The 17738-nt window shown below is 43.4% G+C and overlaps 1 protein-coding gene across 2 annotated transcripts in view; it reads right to left on the bottom strand.

Moving 5' to 3' along the window:
• LOC129857463 (thrombospondin type-1 domain-containing protein 7A-like) overlaps positions 1-17175 on the bottom strand; it is a 104227-nt gene extending 87052 nt beyond the window's left edge. For both annotated transcript variants that reach the window (XM_055925727.1, XM_055925728.1), the window contains exon 1: positions 16373-17175. In XM_055925727.1, the coding sequence (XP_055781702.1) occupies positions 16373-16532 (160 nt within the window). In that variant the 5' untranslated portion in view covers positions 16533-17175. The remainder of the gene's footprint in view (positions 1-16372) is intronic.
• Between the last annotated feature and the right edge of the window lie 563 nt (positions 17176-17738).

Raw genomic sequence — 17738 nt, 5'->3', positions numbered from 1 at the left:
GAGAATACATTTATTTTGATGGATGGAAATAAATGCCATCTGAAATTGAACAGCGCACATCACTTTTGAAGCCAAAGTCGTGTAGCAATACCCAGCCACTGAAGTAATAAAGAGGGAATCTCTGACTTAATCAATCTTCGGGTTTGGCAGCAGCCTGGACTTAAGAAGTCATATTATTCCCCTCGCCACATTATTCCACCCTGAGATTCAGCATCCGTTTTCACAAGAGTCTTCTGTAGCTACTTCTCTGTTTTTCTTTCTCCCTCGTTCTCTTACTATCTTCTCTCTCCTCTCTCGCTCTCTATCTGAATGTCTTGTTACTCGCGTTTCTCTTTCTCTCTGCAGTCTCTCCATCTTTCTCCCTGACTCTCTCTTTCTCTCTCCTTCTCTCCTTCCCTCTCCTGCTGTCTGCTACTTCGCTCTCTTTCTCTTTTTCAATCTAAAAACAAAGGTACCCCAGACGAGATAGATCGTACGTGAGGGGCATGTGAAATCCACTCAGACAACTGAGTATTATAATGTCATGCACCCTTAAAGGTTAATACAGGCTGTTCCCATGCAATAGACTTAAGCCTTTGATGATAACCAATTCATTTCATAGAGATAGTGGCACAGTTGAAGGGAATTGACGCCACTGGGGATAGTCTCTCTCTCTCTCCCCTCTACTGATTCTCTTTCTCCTCCTCTCTCTTGCAAATCAAATCCAATCAAATTGCATTTGTCACATGCACCGAATGTCACCTTACAGTGAAATGCTTACTTAGAAGCTCTTAACCAACAATGCCTTTTTAAGAAAATACCGAAAATAAATAAATAAATAATCACACAAAAATTGAATAATACTAAAACATTCCTGTCTTTCTCCTGGTTTCCTCTTTAGCAACAGCTTTGTCCATCTTTCTTCACTGTAAAAAAATGGGACGACGCTGCTGTTCATCTGAAGTGCTTTTACTGATCGGAATGATTTGAAAATGACACTTTAGTTCGTTCAACCTATTCTATTAAATTTGTCTGAAATCAAATAACTAATTCGACAGATTAATGTGATTTTTATAATTGAATGAAGGCTCTAACAGCGGTGGGACAATGTAGCGGTGGCAGCCTACCAGAAGAGTTTGAGGCGTGGCATATTGGGGGTGTGGCTTTCAGTTTGTTATTTTTGCCCACCCGTGAGAGTAAATGTAATTCCAGTTAATCTAGTATCTTGTATTCCTCATGCAAACATTTAATCTACCTTGTCTGCATCTCTAATGATAACTATGTAAGTGCGAAGTGTCCCCCACATCACCTAAGGCCCCGGCGGCCACGGCCTGACAGCGCTGCGGCGCCTAGGGGAGGGATGTCCTCTGGGCCCCGACGGACAGGACGGTAATTGATTCAGTGGAGCAGGAGGAGGCGAGTTTGATAAGGACTCACCCCGTTCTTGTACAAAGGACCAAAGACAGCCTTTTAACAAAGTGACATTTTAACATGTTTTTCATGTCTTAAGAATGTTTTACCATCGTTAAATCATTTGTACACATTTTAAATGTTTTTTACAGGATTTGATGGGGGGGTTTACAAGAAAAAGTAATTTTATTCATGGTTGTTCCTATTGTTTTTAACATGTACTTTTTAACAAATTTAAATGTAATATTAAAATGCTGTTTTAATGCTTTTATGCCGTTTTTATATGTATAAAATGATGTAAAAACATATGAGCTGAAATGCAACAATGAAACTTTTCCAAAAGACAAAAAAGTGCATGTGATACTAAAGATAAGGTAGGAAATGTTTGGTTATGATCTTGTTGCAGCTAAATGTGACAGTCTTGTGTAGAGAATATGGAAATATTATTTATATTTATTGAACAAACTTAATTTCTTGATTGATAGGGAATGTATTTAATTGCTTGTAACCCAATTGAGGACATTTGGATAGCTTATTCTAAACTAAAAAGTGAACTTGGAACAAGATGAAAAAATGTGTTATATTTAATTTAGCTATTTATTAGGTTTAAACAAAGGGGAAAAGTAAGTGTTGAAAGAAATAGGTTGCAACTTGAGATATACTTTGGTAATAATAAAATAAAACAGTTGGCATTGAATCACATACAGTATTTGGTTTCAACAAATGTAGTATTTTCAATTGAGAAAACCAAACTTATTTACTTGTAACCTGGAAGTCTTTTTTTTAGGTTGATCCATTTTTTACAGTGTTTCTCTGCATACTGTATCTCTCCTTTTTACTCCACCTCTCTCTTGTTTCCTTCCCTCCATCTCTCTCCACTCCCACCCTGTCTCTCCACCCCTCTCTTCTCTCTCCCCTACATGGTGTCTCCTCTCCAGTCTGTGATCATGTAAATACCAGATGCAGTGGGGTCCTTCGGCCAAAGTGCTTCACACTAGGGTTCGGGCAGTCAACCAGAGAAGCCCTGAGCATGGAAAAGAGGGCTTCAATGATATTAATCCTCTGAAAATTGCCATTGGCCAGGGTAAGATTCTATCCAAACCAGACTTTCTTCAATGGAGTGCAATAGCGGTGTAGTGCTGATCCAGTGCCTTCTTACACTGATTTAGATGTGGTATCAGTGGGAAACGTCTATTTTTAATGGCGGCGGCGGTGGGGGATAGATGAAAGGATGTGTCCACATGCAACAACCACACACTGTACACAGACAAGCGCCCCCCCCCCCCCCCCCCCCCCCCCAGCCCCTTCAGATTTGCAATAGTCTCACCCGAGGGTTCATCAGTGGGGTACAACAGCAGCAGGACTGACCTAGATTTTGCACACATACATAATGCAATGCGGTCGCACGTGCACACACACAAATGCATGCACACACTCATGCACGCACGCTCGAGCACACACACAAACCTGTCTGTGTTCTGTTAAACTGAGGAAGGGCAGAGAAGAAACAGCCCTTCCCTTTTAAGTCTTTTTTTTTTGTGGCTGTGATGATTGTTTTCCACTGTTATTGTCACTACCGCTTATTTTCAATAATCTTGCTCATGATACTTCGTTTTCTACTGCGGTAAAGCTATTACTTTCTGCTAAATAACAGATTTGGAAAAAGTCAAACTACAAGAGCTTGGGACTATCAGCATTTTTGTCAAAATTGATTTATTGACATAGCCTTGTTCTGTTCAATGTTCTCTACCTATATAGTATTATGAGTACTCTAATTCATGTTGTTAAGTAGAAAAGAATACAATATAAAAATTGCTGACACCATTCAAGTCAATGAGGCTTCGGAACTTTAAAGCCAATTATCTCAGAATCATCTTTTTACAGATAGAACCTTATAGTCAAGCTCTCGACTCTCTCTCTCTTGCCATGAAGCAGTCTAAAGTTTGGGTCTGCACTACCACTCTACAACAGGGAGACAGAATTTAACAGGTACAGGTGCGAGGGATTTACGTCATCACATAAAGCAGTCGTCATATCACTGTTGCCATGGCTACAGCTTTCTAGCAGCTCCAGAAGGGGTGGAGGAATGACTGACAGCTGTGACAGCTGTGTAATCCCACCGGACCCTCTCTGGAAAAACACAATCTTCATTAAAGCCCAGCCGTTCAGCCTTGCCGCCCGACACAGATCCACCAACCAGAGAGATGAAGACAGGGAGAGATGGGAATGGAGTGGGAGGACTGAGTGTGGATTCGTAGAGACAGCACTTGATTAGGATTATTATGACATATAGAAATGGAGGGACGTTTCAGGTACAGAGGACTCGGGCTGTCTTATTTCCGAGCCTAGATGAAGGCACAGACGGAGGCATGGTGAAAGACGCAAGATTTGTAGTTCAAATAAATGACTAAAGGTCCAGTATTGTTTAATATCTCTAATAACCAAACAGCTGAGAGTTCAGAGGTGTAGAATGGAATGGAATTGCAATGGTGATGCTCACTGGAGACATATGACAGGTACAGATGGTTTAATAGCCAGCACATTAGTGGATAGAGCCGTTGATAAAAACAGGCCTCACCCTTGTAATCAGTCGTGTTTGGTTCATGTCTCTGTGACAAATGTCATCACAGAGGTCAGCACCAACTCATGTCATCCCTCATTATCTTGGTCTCTATGACATGCACGTACATCATCATACTGTGTTTATCCTGGGTATTAGTCGTAGTCGCTGTTATTTCGAAATTAGTCATTGTCCAAGTTATTATTGACAATAATAGCCACTTGTATCATTGTAGAACGGACAAAACAATCAAATCAGATATCCAAAATAACAAGTTATCATTTACCATAGACAAGTGAGACAAACTGCTTATATGACAGAAGAGGGTATAGTGAGAAAACCCTGTGGCACATTCAAGAGGATTTCGTAAAAGATTCTAGAGAGGTCAAATGTGCCATGATGAATTACTTTGCCCTGTGATGCCTGGCTGCAGGTTTGCTTCATGACTTCTCACAGAGGACTGTGTAGCGACAACACAAAGTATACCTTCTAGTAAAGGTTTTCCATTGTGCCAATAGAAAATTGTTGTGGTTTCACTGGTTTGTGTGCAATGTGTGTAAAATACAGTTGAAGTCGGAAGTTTACATACACCTTAGCCAAATACATTAAACTAAGTTTTTCCACAATTCCAGACATTTAATCCAAGTAAGAATTCCCTGTCTTAGGTCAGTTAGGATCACCACTTTATTTTAAGAATGTGAAATGTCCGAATAATAGTAGAGAGAATTATTTATTTGGGCTTTTATTTCTTTCATCACATTCCCAGTGGGTCAGAAGTGTACATACACTCAATTAGTATTTGTTAGCATTGCCTTTAAATTGTTTAACTTGGGTCAAATGCTTCAGGTAGCCTTCCACAAGCTTACGACAATACGTTGGGTGTATTTTGGCCCATTCCTCCTGACAGAAGTGGTGTAACTGAGTCAGTTTTGTAGGCCTCCTTGCTCGCACACGCTTTTTAAGTTCTACCCACAAATTGTCTATAGGATTGAAGTCAGGGCTTTCCAGGCCACTCCAATACCTTGACTTTGTTGTCCTTAAGCCATTTTGCCACAACTTTGGAAGTATGCTTGGGGTCATTGTCCATTTGAAGACCCATTTGCGACCAAGATTTAACTTTCTGACTGATGTCTTGAGATGTTGCTTCAATATATCTGCATAATTTTCCTCCCTCATGATGCCATTTATTTTGTGAAGTGCACCAGTCCCTCCTGCTGTAAATCACCCCCACAACATGATGCTGCCACCCCCGTGCTTCACGGTTGGGATGGTGTTCTTCGGCTTCAAGCATCCCCCTTTTTCCTCCAAACATAACAATGGCCAATACGGCCAAACAGTTATATTTTTGTTTCATCAGACCAGAAGACGTTTCTCCTAAAATTACAATCGTTGTCCCCATGTGCAGTTGCAAACTGTAGTCTGGCTTTTTTTATGGCAGTTTTGGAGCAGTGGCTTCTTCCTTGCTGAGCGGCCTATCAGATTATGTCGATATAGGACTCGTTTTACTGTGGAAATAGATACTTTTGTACTTGTTTCCTCCAGCATCTTCACAAGGTCCTTTGCTGTTGTTCTGGGATTGATTTGCACTTTTTCGCATCAAAGTACGTTCATCTCTAGGAGACAGAACTCCTCTCCTTCCTGAGAGATATGACAACTTCCCATGGTGTTTATACTTGCGTACTATTGTTTGTACAGACAAACTTGGTACCTTCAGGCGTTTGGAAATTGATTTTCCCATGATGTCAAGCAAAGAGGCACTGAATTTGAAGGTAGACCTTGAAATACATCCACAGGTACACCTCCAATTGACTCAAATTATGTCAATTAACCTATCAGAAGCTACTAAAGCCATGACATAATTTTCTGGAATTTTCCAAGCTGTTTAAAGGCTTAGTCAACTTAGTGTATGTAAACGTCTGACCCACTGGAATTGTGATACAGTGAATTATAAGTGAAATAATCGGTGGGAAAATTGTTGGAAAAACTACTTGTGCCATGCACAAAGTACATGTCCTAACAGACTTGCCAAAACTTGCCAAAACAGAAATTTGTGGAGTGGTTGAAAAATGTTTTTTTTTTAAGTTTTAATGACTCCAACCTAAGTGTATGTAAACTTCAACTGTATGTGATTTCTGAGTCTAACAGGTTCCGATTCTCCAAACCGCCAAAAGATGACAAAGTTTAATTTGCAGATGGTCTGATAGCACAGTGAGTGTTTTGATAGGACTGAGAGAAGCAAACAATTACGTTGCTGCTTAGACTGTGTAATCACAATGTTATACTTTCTCTAATATGAAAAATAAGAGCAAAGAAATACACCAAGATAATTGAAAATGATTATCTGATATATAATTCCAGTTCATATTAATCCCACAGATAGTTCCCCTTCAACACTGGAATAATTGTTTTAAATGTTGGTTGAGCCCTAAGCCTCTTTTCATAACACTCTCTTATCATTCCTACAACTTTAAGTGTACAACTTTTGAAGAAATCCATAAAAATCTAGTTACACTAAGTTACTGTAACAATGTTCTGGAAATATCCGTGAAAAACAGAGGGAGAAAATAAAGGGAGAGAACAGAAAATAGCAGATCCCTCACCCTGAATCTATCACGTGTTTGTAGTGAGCTATAAGTGGAGGAGTGATCTACAGGAATACTCTTCCTGCATTCCTGAAACCCATGCATGAGCTATTAGCAAGGGGCTTAGAGGCGCAAAAGCCAGTGAACACATCTCTCTATAGGTGTGAATGTAGAGTTGCTAGTGCACGGGTGTGCATGCGCGTGTACATGCACGTATGGTAGAGCATGTGTGTGAGCAAATGCCAGAGACCTGGTGTGAAGTGCCATGCGTGAGTCCTGGCCACATGCCCAACACCCACGTGAGCTAGGAAAGAGGGAGTGTGGAAACAGAGAGAATGGATGGATGGATTAATAGAGGAAAAGGAGATGAGGAGGAGGAGAAGGAGGAGGTGGAGAGGCAAGGCTGCCAGCTCCCGAACACATTGACAGTTGAATGGATGGACGGATGGATGGATAGATGGATGGAAGGATTACGGAGGAGAAAAACTGCAGGAAAGAGCAACGAATCAGCCATGCAGAATAGACACTGCGGATTTATAAACGAATGGATACCAGAGAATTAAAGTGGACGAGTGGAGAAGCCAGAGGAGGGATCTAGCTAGCAAGGGAGCCTGAGCAGCTCTGTGTGTTGACCAGGCCCGGTGTGCCGTGCCCTGCCCTGCCCTGCCCCGCCATGGCTCTGCTCTGCTCTGCCTGGGGCCATCTGCTGTCCTCGCTCTAATCCAAGGGATTGTCACAAGTGATTAGCCCGTGCATGTGTGAAATTGACATTAAAGATGGTAGTACCGTGGGGAAGGACCCTACAAGCCTGACATCTCAGGCACCAACAGCTCTTCCTGTACAAACACCATCTTAAAAGAGCTAGATGGCCAGTGATTCATGTCCCAGTATCACCAAGACAAGGTTAAAGAGTGGCTAAACAGAGGCCCAACTGGGTTAAATTGTATATTGCAGAGCGTTTTTTAAGCAGAAGGGATCTGCTAGCTATGGTCCGGTTAGAGCTACAGTAGCATTTGAGAACTGACAATTGTTGTCAGCTAACCACTTGAAGGACCCCTCAGCATCCTACCTCAACACTTATAACCAATATGCAAAGCAACACTTCAGTACTAGATACTGTGCAATTATTGTATAAAACATGTGTAATACATGCCTGTGGTTCTCACTGGTAACCATATTATCATCATATTCTATTCCGGCAGGCGGCAGCTGAGATAGTCCTTCATTCTCATGCAATGTCTGACCCAGGAGGCTTGTAGTGTATGATTCCACTACCATAGATTAAATCAATCTGTATTTACACATGATTACGCGGAGAAGTATATTAATTCACCCTGGGATCATTGAGATAATGAAAGCAAATATTATCTTGTGCAATATAGTAGGCCTTCATTACTTTGCATATTCAGTGCATGCTACAGCCTAGCAAAGAATAGATTTTCAATTACATTTCCATCACGTCATTGCTAATATGATACATATAAGATAAGTAAAACCGAAACCAACACAAATTTATAAAAACGTAATCAAATATGGTACATCGTTGGGTCTATGATGCGGTATGATGCAGCCAATGCGGTAAATGAACCCACCACAGAACTAAAACTACATTTCCCACAACATTCCAATACAATGAACACTCAAGTCGTGCTCATCCTGAAGTAATACAACTGAGCAGAGCTGAGGGATGGGTGGACGGAGTGATGAATGGAAGGATGGATGGATGGATGGACGGATATTTCTCCACTTCTCCACAGTATGCCTTTATTACCATCAGCAGAGCAGAGCTGTGTGGACTAGAAACTCGTCTCACTAAAGTAAATGTCACTGCTCCCTCTCAGAGAGCCCATTCTCCTCTCAACCCACTGAAGCTGCCGTATTGCTTCCCACAGGAGATGGACAGTCTGTTTTGAATGCCACTCCCAGAGTCTAAATAGCATGTTTCCCCAACGTATCCGCTGACTGAATGAGAAGAGTTCACCATGTTTCTGCTTTGACCCAGTATGGCTGAAGTAGTTGTCAGTCAAGGTACTGGGAGAACACGACCCTATGTCCCCGCTCAATGTGTCCCCCTCGTCGCCTGTCTCCCCTCCTCGTCTTTGACGGGGCACTTGAGAAGATTAATAGGAAAGTGTAGGTCGGTCTATTCAATCATACACCCATCTCTTTAAATCGATAGAGCTTAAACAGCAGTCAAGGGATAGACTTTCATCAGAATTCTATAATATCCCGCAATTTATCCTCCAATATTACCATTAATCTGCTTACTCTCACCATACAAACAGTACAATATACAAAGTAATAAATACCAGTAAATACACATTAAGTACATTTATGACCTAGCAACCGTCTAAATATCATATGTTGTGAGCCGTTGGAATATTGCAGAATATGGTGTAAATGTGCAAATCCTCTTAAATCACTATAAATACAGTTTTGGGGATGAAGTGTAATCTGTAATCCGGCCTGCATCGTTATATCAGTCATGATCAGGTTTTAGTGTAAACTCTAGATTAAAGGTAGACTCAGCGATATGATGTAGATGCAGAAAGTACATGACATAGTGGGTCTATTTCCGCAACAACTAAGAGCGTTGAAGCGCGAGGCTTAACTTCTCCGTTGTTTTGGGTCCGTAGCCCACTACGCTGTGAAGCGAACCCGCGAAGCGAACCCGCGAAGCGAACCCGCGAAGCGAACGCATGCACATGCGCAGATACTGTATGTGACTGTGGGAGAGCGAAGTCTTGCACCTCGCTCATCACAACCTCTGTAGAGCTGCTCGTGGCAACGTCATTTCGCTGAGTCTACCTTTAAACAAACTCCTGTGCTCCCTGGCCTGCACACTGCTGCATCTACATGGGACTGGACAACTTTAGGATACAGCTTCATTTGCTCATGCAACATATAGGTGAAAAATAACCCCCCAATGTGGGTCAAAAGGTCAAAAAGGTCTCTATGAATCTCTATCATCAAACAAGTTTCTATGTGATGAATTAACTGTAGAGTTCAAAGGTGCTGTTACAGATGTTACAAGTGGGGCAAAACAGCTTGGATCTTGAAATCAACCCCAAACCACTCATCTTGATACGAAACGTTGAAATGTTTCACCCTCCCTGTTCAAAGAAAGAAATCTGCTGACGCTGTGTGTAAGTTGCATCGCTGTTGTTGCCGCACTCCAGAAATATAAACACACCGTGGGCTGCAGTGCTGCTGAGTGCTCAGTTTCCAATCTGGATATGAAACTGGTCACACGCTACTGCTTCAGTTATCGCCCATTAGATCCAAACTGAAAAATGAAATATACAAGAAATACACTTGCGTGCCACGATCTCCAACTCCCAAGGAAATCACCTTCATTTATTCATGGCCTAATTATGCAGCCTGTTGCTATGGGTCTTAAAGAGTGGCCAGCCAATTCTATCACAGAAGCTGGTATGCCCCCAGGTACTATTGTAATGAGGGTCAACATGGGTCATATTAAAATGCAGTCACTAAAATGAAGCTGGGCTCCTTAGGGATACATTCAATTGTGATGTTGCCTGAGATATTCCCCATGGCCATATCTCCAGACAGCATCTCTTACTGAGGCAGCTAGATGTGGGCTTGTTTTCTGCCAGAAGGCACTTGTCGATCTCTCAACACTGTACATTCAGATGATAGTACAAGGCTATTAAAAACCAGGCCTTAATGTTTTTTCAGTACTGCTGTTTTTTTCCTGGCAGTTCATTGATTGACTGATTGATTTCTTAATTGATTGGCCAGATAGTCCACTCTCCTGGAGTCCGAGGTCTGAGTCAGATCCTGAATAGAGAGGAAGGAAGAACACCAGTCGCTCTATGGATCTTGGCCCGGGTTTGAATTACCCTGGTCTAGTGGAAGTCTGGGAGAGTGGGACATGCTGCGCTTGTTTGACCATGATAATGACCTGAGGTTATGGTATTGAGCTTCTGACCAGGCAGGCTGTCCACTCTATTACGTACTACACTACATGACCAAAAGTATGTGGACACCTGCTCGTCGAACACCTCATTCCAAAATCATGGGCATTAATATGCAGTTTGTCCCCCCATTGCTACTATAACAGCCTCCACTTTTCTGGGGAGGCTTCCCACTACATGTTGGAACATTGCTGCAGGGAAATTGCTTCCAGTCAGCCACAAGAGCATTAGTGAGGTCAGGCACGGATGTTGGGCGATTAGGCCTGGCTCGCAGTCAGTGTTCCAATTCGTCCCAAAGGTGTTCAATGGGGTTGTGGTCAGAGCTTTTTACAGGCCAGTCAAGTTCTTCCACACCAATCTCGACAAAACATTTCTGTATGGACCTCGCTTTGTGCACGGGGGCCTTCGCCAAACAAGCCATCCCCAAACTGTCGGCCACAAAGTTGGAAGCACAGAATCGTCTAGAGTGTCATTGTATGCTTTAGCGTTAAGATTTCCCTTCACTGGAACTAAGGTCCCGAACCATGAACAACAGCCCCAGACCATTATTCATCCTCCACCAAACTTTACAGTTGGCACTATGCATTCAAGCAGGTAAAGTTCTCCTTGCACCCGCTAAACCCAGATTGGTCTGTTGGACTGCCAGAAGGTGAAGCGTGATTCATCACTCCTGAGAACACGTTACCGCTGCTCTGGAGTCCAATGGCGGCGAGCTTTACACCACTCCAGCCAACGCTTGGCATTGTGCATGATGATCTTAGGTATGTGTGCGGCTGCTCGTCAATGGAAACCGATTTCATGAAGCTCCCGACGAACAGTTCTTGTGCTGATATTGCTTCCAGAGACCGTTTGAATCTTGGTAGTGAGTGTTGCAACCGAGGACAGACAGTTTCTACGCGCTTTGCGCTTCAGCACTTGGCGGTTCAGTTCTGTGAGCTTGTGTGGCCTACCACTTCGCTGAGCCGTTGTTGCTCCTAGACGTTTTCACTTCACAATAACAGCACTTACAGTTGACCGGGGAAGAAATTTGCCGAACTGTATTGTTGAAAAGGTGGCATCCTATGACGGTGCCATGTTGAAAGTCACTGAGCTCTTCAGTAAGGCCATTCTATTGCCAATGTTTCTCTATGGAGATTGCATGGCTGTGTGCTCGATTTTATATATCTGTCAGCAACAGGTCTGGCTGAAATAGCCAAATCCACTGATTTGAAAGGGTGTCCACATACTTTTGTATATATGGTGTATGTTGTCATAGCAGGTGGTTGGGACTGGGAGAGCCGCTAACAGCTAGGTCGGGTGACATCCCTCACTGCTGGAGCCATCGTTAGGTGGAAATGTATTCAGTAACAATGGCCTGTCAGTGCTCTTCACACTGGCCCATCTCATTGAGGGATGACATCAGTCCAGCATCATGGTTACACATAGAGTAACTAGTATGTCCACAACACTAGAAATGAAGTAGTGGGCTTCTAGGTCCATTTGTCTTTTGAGTTGCAAGGTCAACAAACAGTCACAGATATACATGCACATCAACATTTCCTTCCTAGAAACTCCCATATTGACACAAGTGGTTGCGAGGTGGGCCAACGGTGTGTCGTCTGTAGGCCTATAGGCAGGACTCCATTTTGCAACCTTTGACTTGGCTGTGTGAGTTAAAATTTGGTCGCACTGGTGTGAGATGCAGATTCTAGCATCTAGCTGGTCACCGCAATCAAAACATCCTATTGGTTAGGTGGCTAAAACCAGGAATCTGTTAAACAGTAAAGTGCTTTATCCTCACGATTCCTGTAATAAACGTGTCTGCCCTGCAGCTGTGCCTGCCTGTTTCGCTGGCGCCGGCTGCTGTAATGAGCGAGCCTCTCACACTCCCCCCCCCCCCCCTCGTGATTGTATGACATTTCAAAATGCAATTGCATGGGGAAAAAACTACTTTGAAAGTAATTTGTTTTCCATATTAAAGAGAGGGTCTCAGCTTTTTATTTCTCAATGATCATTACTGAGCTCAAAGCACACTGTTTTACAGTCAAGATATCTGATATGGGTTTGACCTGGTCAGTCTATGTCATGGAAAGAGCAGGCATTCCTAATGTTTTGTACACTCAGTGTAGCTAATGTGTTTTGAGCTTCCACTTCTTCAGGTGGTGAATTAGCACCAATTTCCTTTGGCCTGTATATAATATTAGTGCACATACAGACGAAGGCAAATTATTCTCTATTGAACAAACCCAATTTTTACAGTAAAATATAACAAAAATAGCCTAATTGTCAACCCAGAATTTGTGGCAATCACTGCATATCCAAATACATTGAACTCCTGCTTGGACATGTTAGCTGTTAACAACGTATTTATTGAACACCATCTCAGTAGTGTATTATACTTGTTAATAAAGCATTGTGAATGACTTCATAATTACTTTATAAGATGATGACTCAAATGTACTCTATTGTTTGACAAAGCGGGGGGTGGGGTAGGGGGCGTTAGTGTGTACTGGAGCCCTGACAGGTGTTGGCTGAGAGCAGTTCAAATCAACTAGCAGAATTAGCGATAACCATGCACGTTTCAGCTGGCTAATAGGTCTAGGGGAGGAAAACGTGGTGTAAACCACGAGTAGGCCAGAGAGAGAGCCAGTCTGGTAAAAGGAGATTGGGTTGATCAGAAGTCAGGGACGATGCCTACGTAATCTGTTTCCCAATGGCAGATTAGAACCTGGAGAAGCGCAAAGGGGGACGTTGGAGATGCATCAAGCTCTCCTGCTGGGTTGTGCTGTAACACAGAGAATGGTTCTGAACCACACACACGAACATCTCTACTGTCATTGTTTTTTTTTTTTACCTTTATTTAACTAGGCAAGTCAGTTAAGAACAAATTCTTATTTCCCCTAACCCGGACCACGCTGGGCTAATTCTGCACCGCCTTATGGGACTCCCAATCACGGCCGGCTGTGATACAGCCCGGGATCGAACCAGGATCTGTAGTGATGCCTCTAGCACTGAGATGGAGTGCCTTAGATCGTTGAGCCACTCAGGACCCCTTTGTAAAGCCCTTTGTAATGTGTTCATGCTTCCCTACAACACAGTAGGACATTTGCAAACTGCATTTCTACATCATTACAAATTGATTGGTGGTATTCAAATTATATTGGGGAATATTTGATATGATGTCACAAATGAAGATATCTCTTCACATTGGAAGAGTCACACCAAACACTGTTGGTTTGATGGTGTCATGCCAGTACAAACCAGGACAGTTGGAGTATCCTCATTTAAATCCCATGGTGTCAGAGTGAGAGTTCAAGGAGTGGGCTAGCGTAGTACAAAAGTCTAATTTGCTGTGGAGATGGATACTCCAGGTTGATCTCTGGCCTTGAACGTGACCCACAGTCACACTGTACACACACTGATAATTGCCTTGGCCTCTGATGGGCATACATGCTGGTGCAATCCTGACAGCTCCACCCTACAGACTACAGCAGTACTGCCACTTCACTAACGGAAACTAATGAAGCGCACACAGCACCAAACTGCGAGAGGAATTCCACCCACTGTGTGTGTGTGTGTGTGTGTGTGTGTGTGTGTGTGTGTGTGTGTGTGTGTGTGTGTGTGTGTGTGTGTGTGTGTGTGTGTGTGTGTGTGTGTGTGTGTGTGTGTGTGTGTGTGTGTGTGTGTGTGTGTGTGTGTGTGTGTGTGTGTGTGTGTGTGTGTGTGTGTGTGTGTGTGTGTGTGTGTGTGTGTGATAGAGAGCCATAAGTGAGCGATAGAGAGGATAGAAATAACTGTGTGATAGAGAGCCATAAACCCTCCAAGGATCTCTTCCAGGCTTGTAACACTACTTTACTTTACCATATCATCCTCCTACTCCTTCACAATCTCCTCATTATCGTCAACATCAATATAATCATCATCATCATCATTGCCTTCATCAACCTTATTCTCAACAGGTTTCTCCTCCTCCTTCACCTCATCCTCATTGTCGTCATCAACCTTATCTTCTTCAATAACATCATTATCAAGTCTGTTGGCAGCCAGTGCCTGTTTTCACTTTTGTCATCTAAATAGAACCTTCCAGAGGGAAATATCCCTGAATTCTCTGCACCTCTAAACATAGATCATATTTTCATAGAAGCCAATAAAAGCAACGTGAGCCAATTCCCCATAGTTTGAAGACAGGGCTGTCTTTCAGTAACTCATCACTATGCAAACATCACAGCAGCATTTGCCACCAGAATATTCCCTCCACTGACTGCACTCACTGAAATGTGCACAAACATAATCATATTTTATGAAAAGAGCTGAAATGCAAAAAAAGGGGTATGCAAAGATAACACATTTGAGTCATTTAGCAGACACTCTTATTCAGAACGACTAACAGTAGTGAGTGCATACATTTTTCATACTGTTCCCCTAGTGGGAATTGAACCCACAACCCTGACCTTGCAAGCACCGTGCTCCAACAACTGAGCCACAAGGGTCACATTTTGATAAAAAAGTGCTTGAAATCCCAGAAATAAATGTCTCTACTGTAGGTTATCTCCAAGCTCTGTGGCATCACCAAACCAAAGAAGAAAAATAAATAATAATAAAATTGTTAAACAAATAAAAACCTCTATCCTAAAATCAATAGTCTTCCTTTAGTTAGAAAGAACAGAAAACCTCCTACATATCACAGCACAGACCTAAAGCCATGTGGCTATAGGCAGTATGAGGAATGTGTGTGTGTGTGTTTGCTTTCTTGTGTTTGTGCAGGTGTGTGTAGCGTGGGAGAGAGGGGTGCAGTAGCGTGGGAGAGAGGTGTAATCGTAATGATCTACACTGGGAAAGATCCAGCCCCTGACGCTCCATTTCTTAGGGCAGGGCTGCTCCCCGGAACGTCTTTCTTGAGCAAATCCCTACTCCTTTAATCTCCTTACTCAGCTACATCCTCTTTAAAGATGCAGGAGCCCGAGAGACGACGACATTCCATCGATTCAGGACTGGCGCTGGGCTGAGCTGTCCAGTGGGTTGGGAAGGGGGGGGGGGGGGTATTTTCCCCTCATCTAGTCCCATGAGGGGGAGAGAGGTGGTGGGGGATGTGAGAAAGCGAAGGGTTAAATAACACCTCGAAGGCCAAGGAGATTTGCCCATATATATTTGAAGGCACACGTAAGTGCGCCAAGTCTCCCTGGGCATGATTATTCCTGGCTCAGATCTTCTAATTATGTTAGAGGAGCCGTACATTACTAATGCATTGCACTTGTTCATACCAGAGGTTATCAGAAAACACTCTGCAACCACCCATCCCATTTCATCTCATGTTTGCGATCAACTCCCCATTTCTTTGGTCTAGTATTGTGCTCCAACACATATACGATCATCAAGCTATCGTGCGACCACACTCCTCAACTACCAATTCAGCTAAGAGACAGAAATGTAAGTAATCCAGTCAGAATGGATCACGCCAGCGTTTGGTGCCAAATTCAATGCACTTACTAATAGACTTCTCGTGGATATCTCTTATCGTTCTCTGCCTCGTTCTCCCACGATAGCTTGCTATTCAAGACTTTTACACTTCAGTTACAATGTGTAAACTATCTGCTTGTGAGACTAGTAAAAGGGACAGGGAAAATGAGGTAATGCGATGACGGGGGTTTAAGGACCTTGAGACCTGCTCTAATTTTCAAAAGGTTCACAGAGAGGAAATGAGAGCAGAGAATATCATGCACAAGCTGAGTGTCTTGTCCACAAGCTTTTTCAATACTGAATACATAGTCACCATTGACTATTGAAAACATGCCCCTTGAAACACAATATTCTGCTTCGACTTCAATATCGCAGATTCTTTATTCTGATCGCCATTAAAGTCAAACAGTACAAAACAACAACCAATCTGTCCCTAAGTCTCTCATAGTACAATAGGAGTCCAGTACCTGTTTCCCAGAAGTACACAGACTTGGTGTCCTCTACCATCTGCATGTTAGCCCTCCAGGTACCACAGAGCAGTAGTACTGTCACCCAGAGGAATGTGCTTCCCCCTGTCCTTATGCTGGGGGTCCCTCCTGCACCCCTCCACCTCCACCCTAGCCCCATGGTCCTCTCCAGGGTCAACGTAAGTCCACACAGTCGAGAAGGTGACCGCAGGTTAAAGATAGCCCAAGACTTACACAGGTCCGACAGGCAAAAAAAAGAATAGTGTGTGATTTGTCCCACTTGAGTGAGGGACTGGTGCTTCCTCTCCTGAAGGGCAGATCGAGAGAGTCCTCCCCTTGTCCTCTATCTCCCTCCTCTTCTCTTCTCTACTACACTCCACTCTTCACGGGGTATTTCCAGAGGAAGGTTGTCAGTGAGAAGGGTAGAGGTCCAGGTGAACGATAGAGTCTTGCTCCTCCATGCTCTCTGGTGCTGCTGCTGTTCACTGCCGTTCCTGCCTCTGTCCTCTGGCTGTGGAGCTGTGACAGTGGCTGTGCGTCTGCAGTGGTACCTCCTCTCCTCCTCCCTCCTTTCCTCTCTCTCTCGCTCGCTCTCTTTCGCTCACTCACTCTCTCTCTCTCTCTGTCTCTCCATGCTCCAGCTCCGTCTCTTTTTTACACACACAGTCCCTCTCTTGCCGAGGGCACAGGGACGGACACGTCTTCTGTTCCACTCCTCGCGAGCAGCGCTGAGAGGACAGCTGGAGACCAATGTTCACATTGAGCAGAGGAGCTATTGCAAGCACAGCTTCCAGGATCAGAGACAGTGCAGCGCGGAGAGGGAAGAGATATAGATGGGGGGGGGGAGTATGTGTGTGTGTGTGTTTGTGTAGACTGTGAGAGACAGAGGGGGGAGTTGTAAAAGCGATCAGCGAAATCAAGCAGATAGATTGTTGAGTGACTGGGTTTTGTCTCTGTTGTAGAGTATTAGCCTTATAGATAGCACTGCAGTGCTTCAAAACAGAACAGAACAGAACAATACCACGGTGTGCATAATATCATTTCCAGGCTCTTTGCACATAATCTATTGGGTTAGTGTGTTGGCGTTTCATTCTATTTTGAGACTGGAAAGCGTGACGCAGACTTGACAAAGCAACTTCACAATCGTTTGGTGCCTAAATATTCCAGTGACGCTCCAATGACGTAGTGTTTGTCAGACAGACTCTGTACCCCTGTATATAGCCCACTATGGTTATTTACTGCCGCTCTTTAATCATTTGTTGTTCTTATCTCCTACTTTTTTAAGCTATTTTCTTAAAACTGCATTGTTGGTTAAGGGCTTGTAAGTACGCATTTCACTGTAAGGTCTACCTACACCTGTTGTATT

The sequence above is a fragment of the Salvelinus fontinalis genome, chromosome 6, assembly GCF_029448725.1.
Source record: "Salvelinus fontinalis isolate EN_2023a chromosome 6, ASM2944872v1, whole genome shotgun sequence".
NCBI classification, from domain to species: Eukaryota; Metazoa; Chordata; class Actinopteri; order Salmoniformes; family Salmonidae; genus Salvelinus; species Salvelinus fontinalis.
Note: the sequence above shows the minus strand (reverse complement) of the source record. Positions and strands in the feature narration are given on the sequence as shown.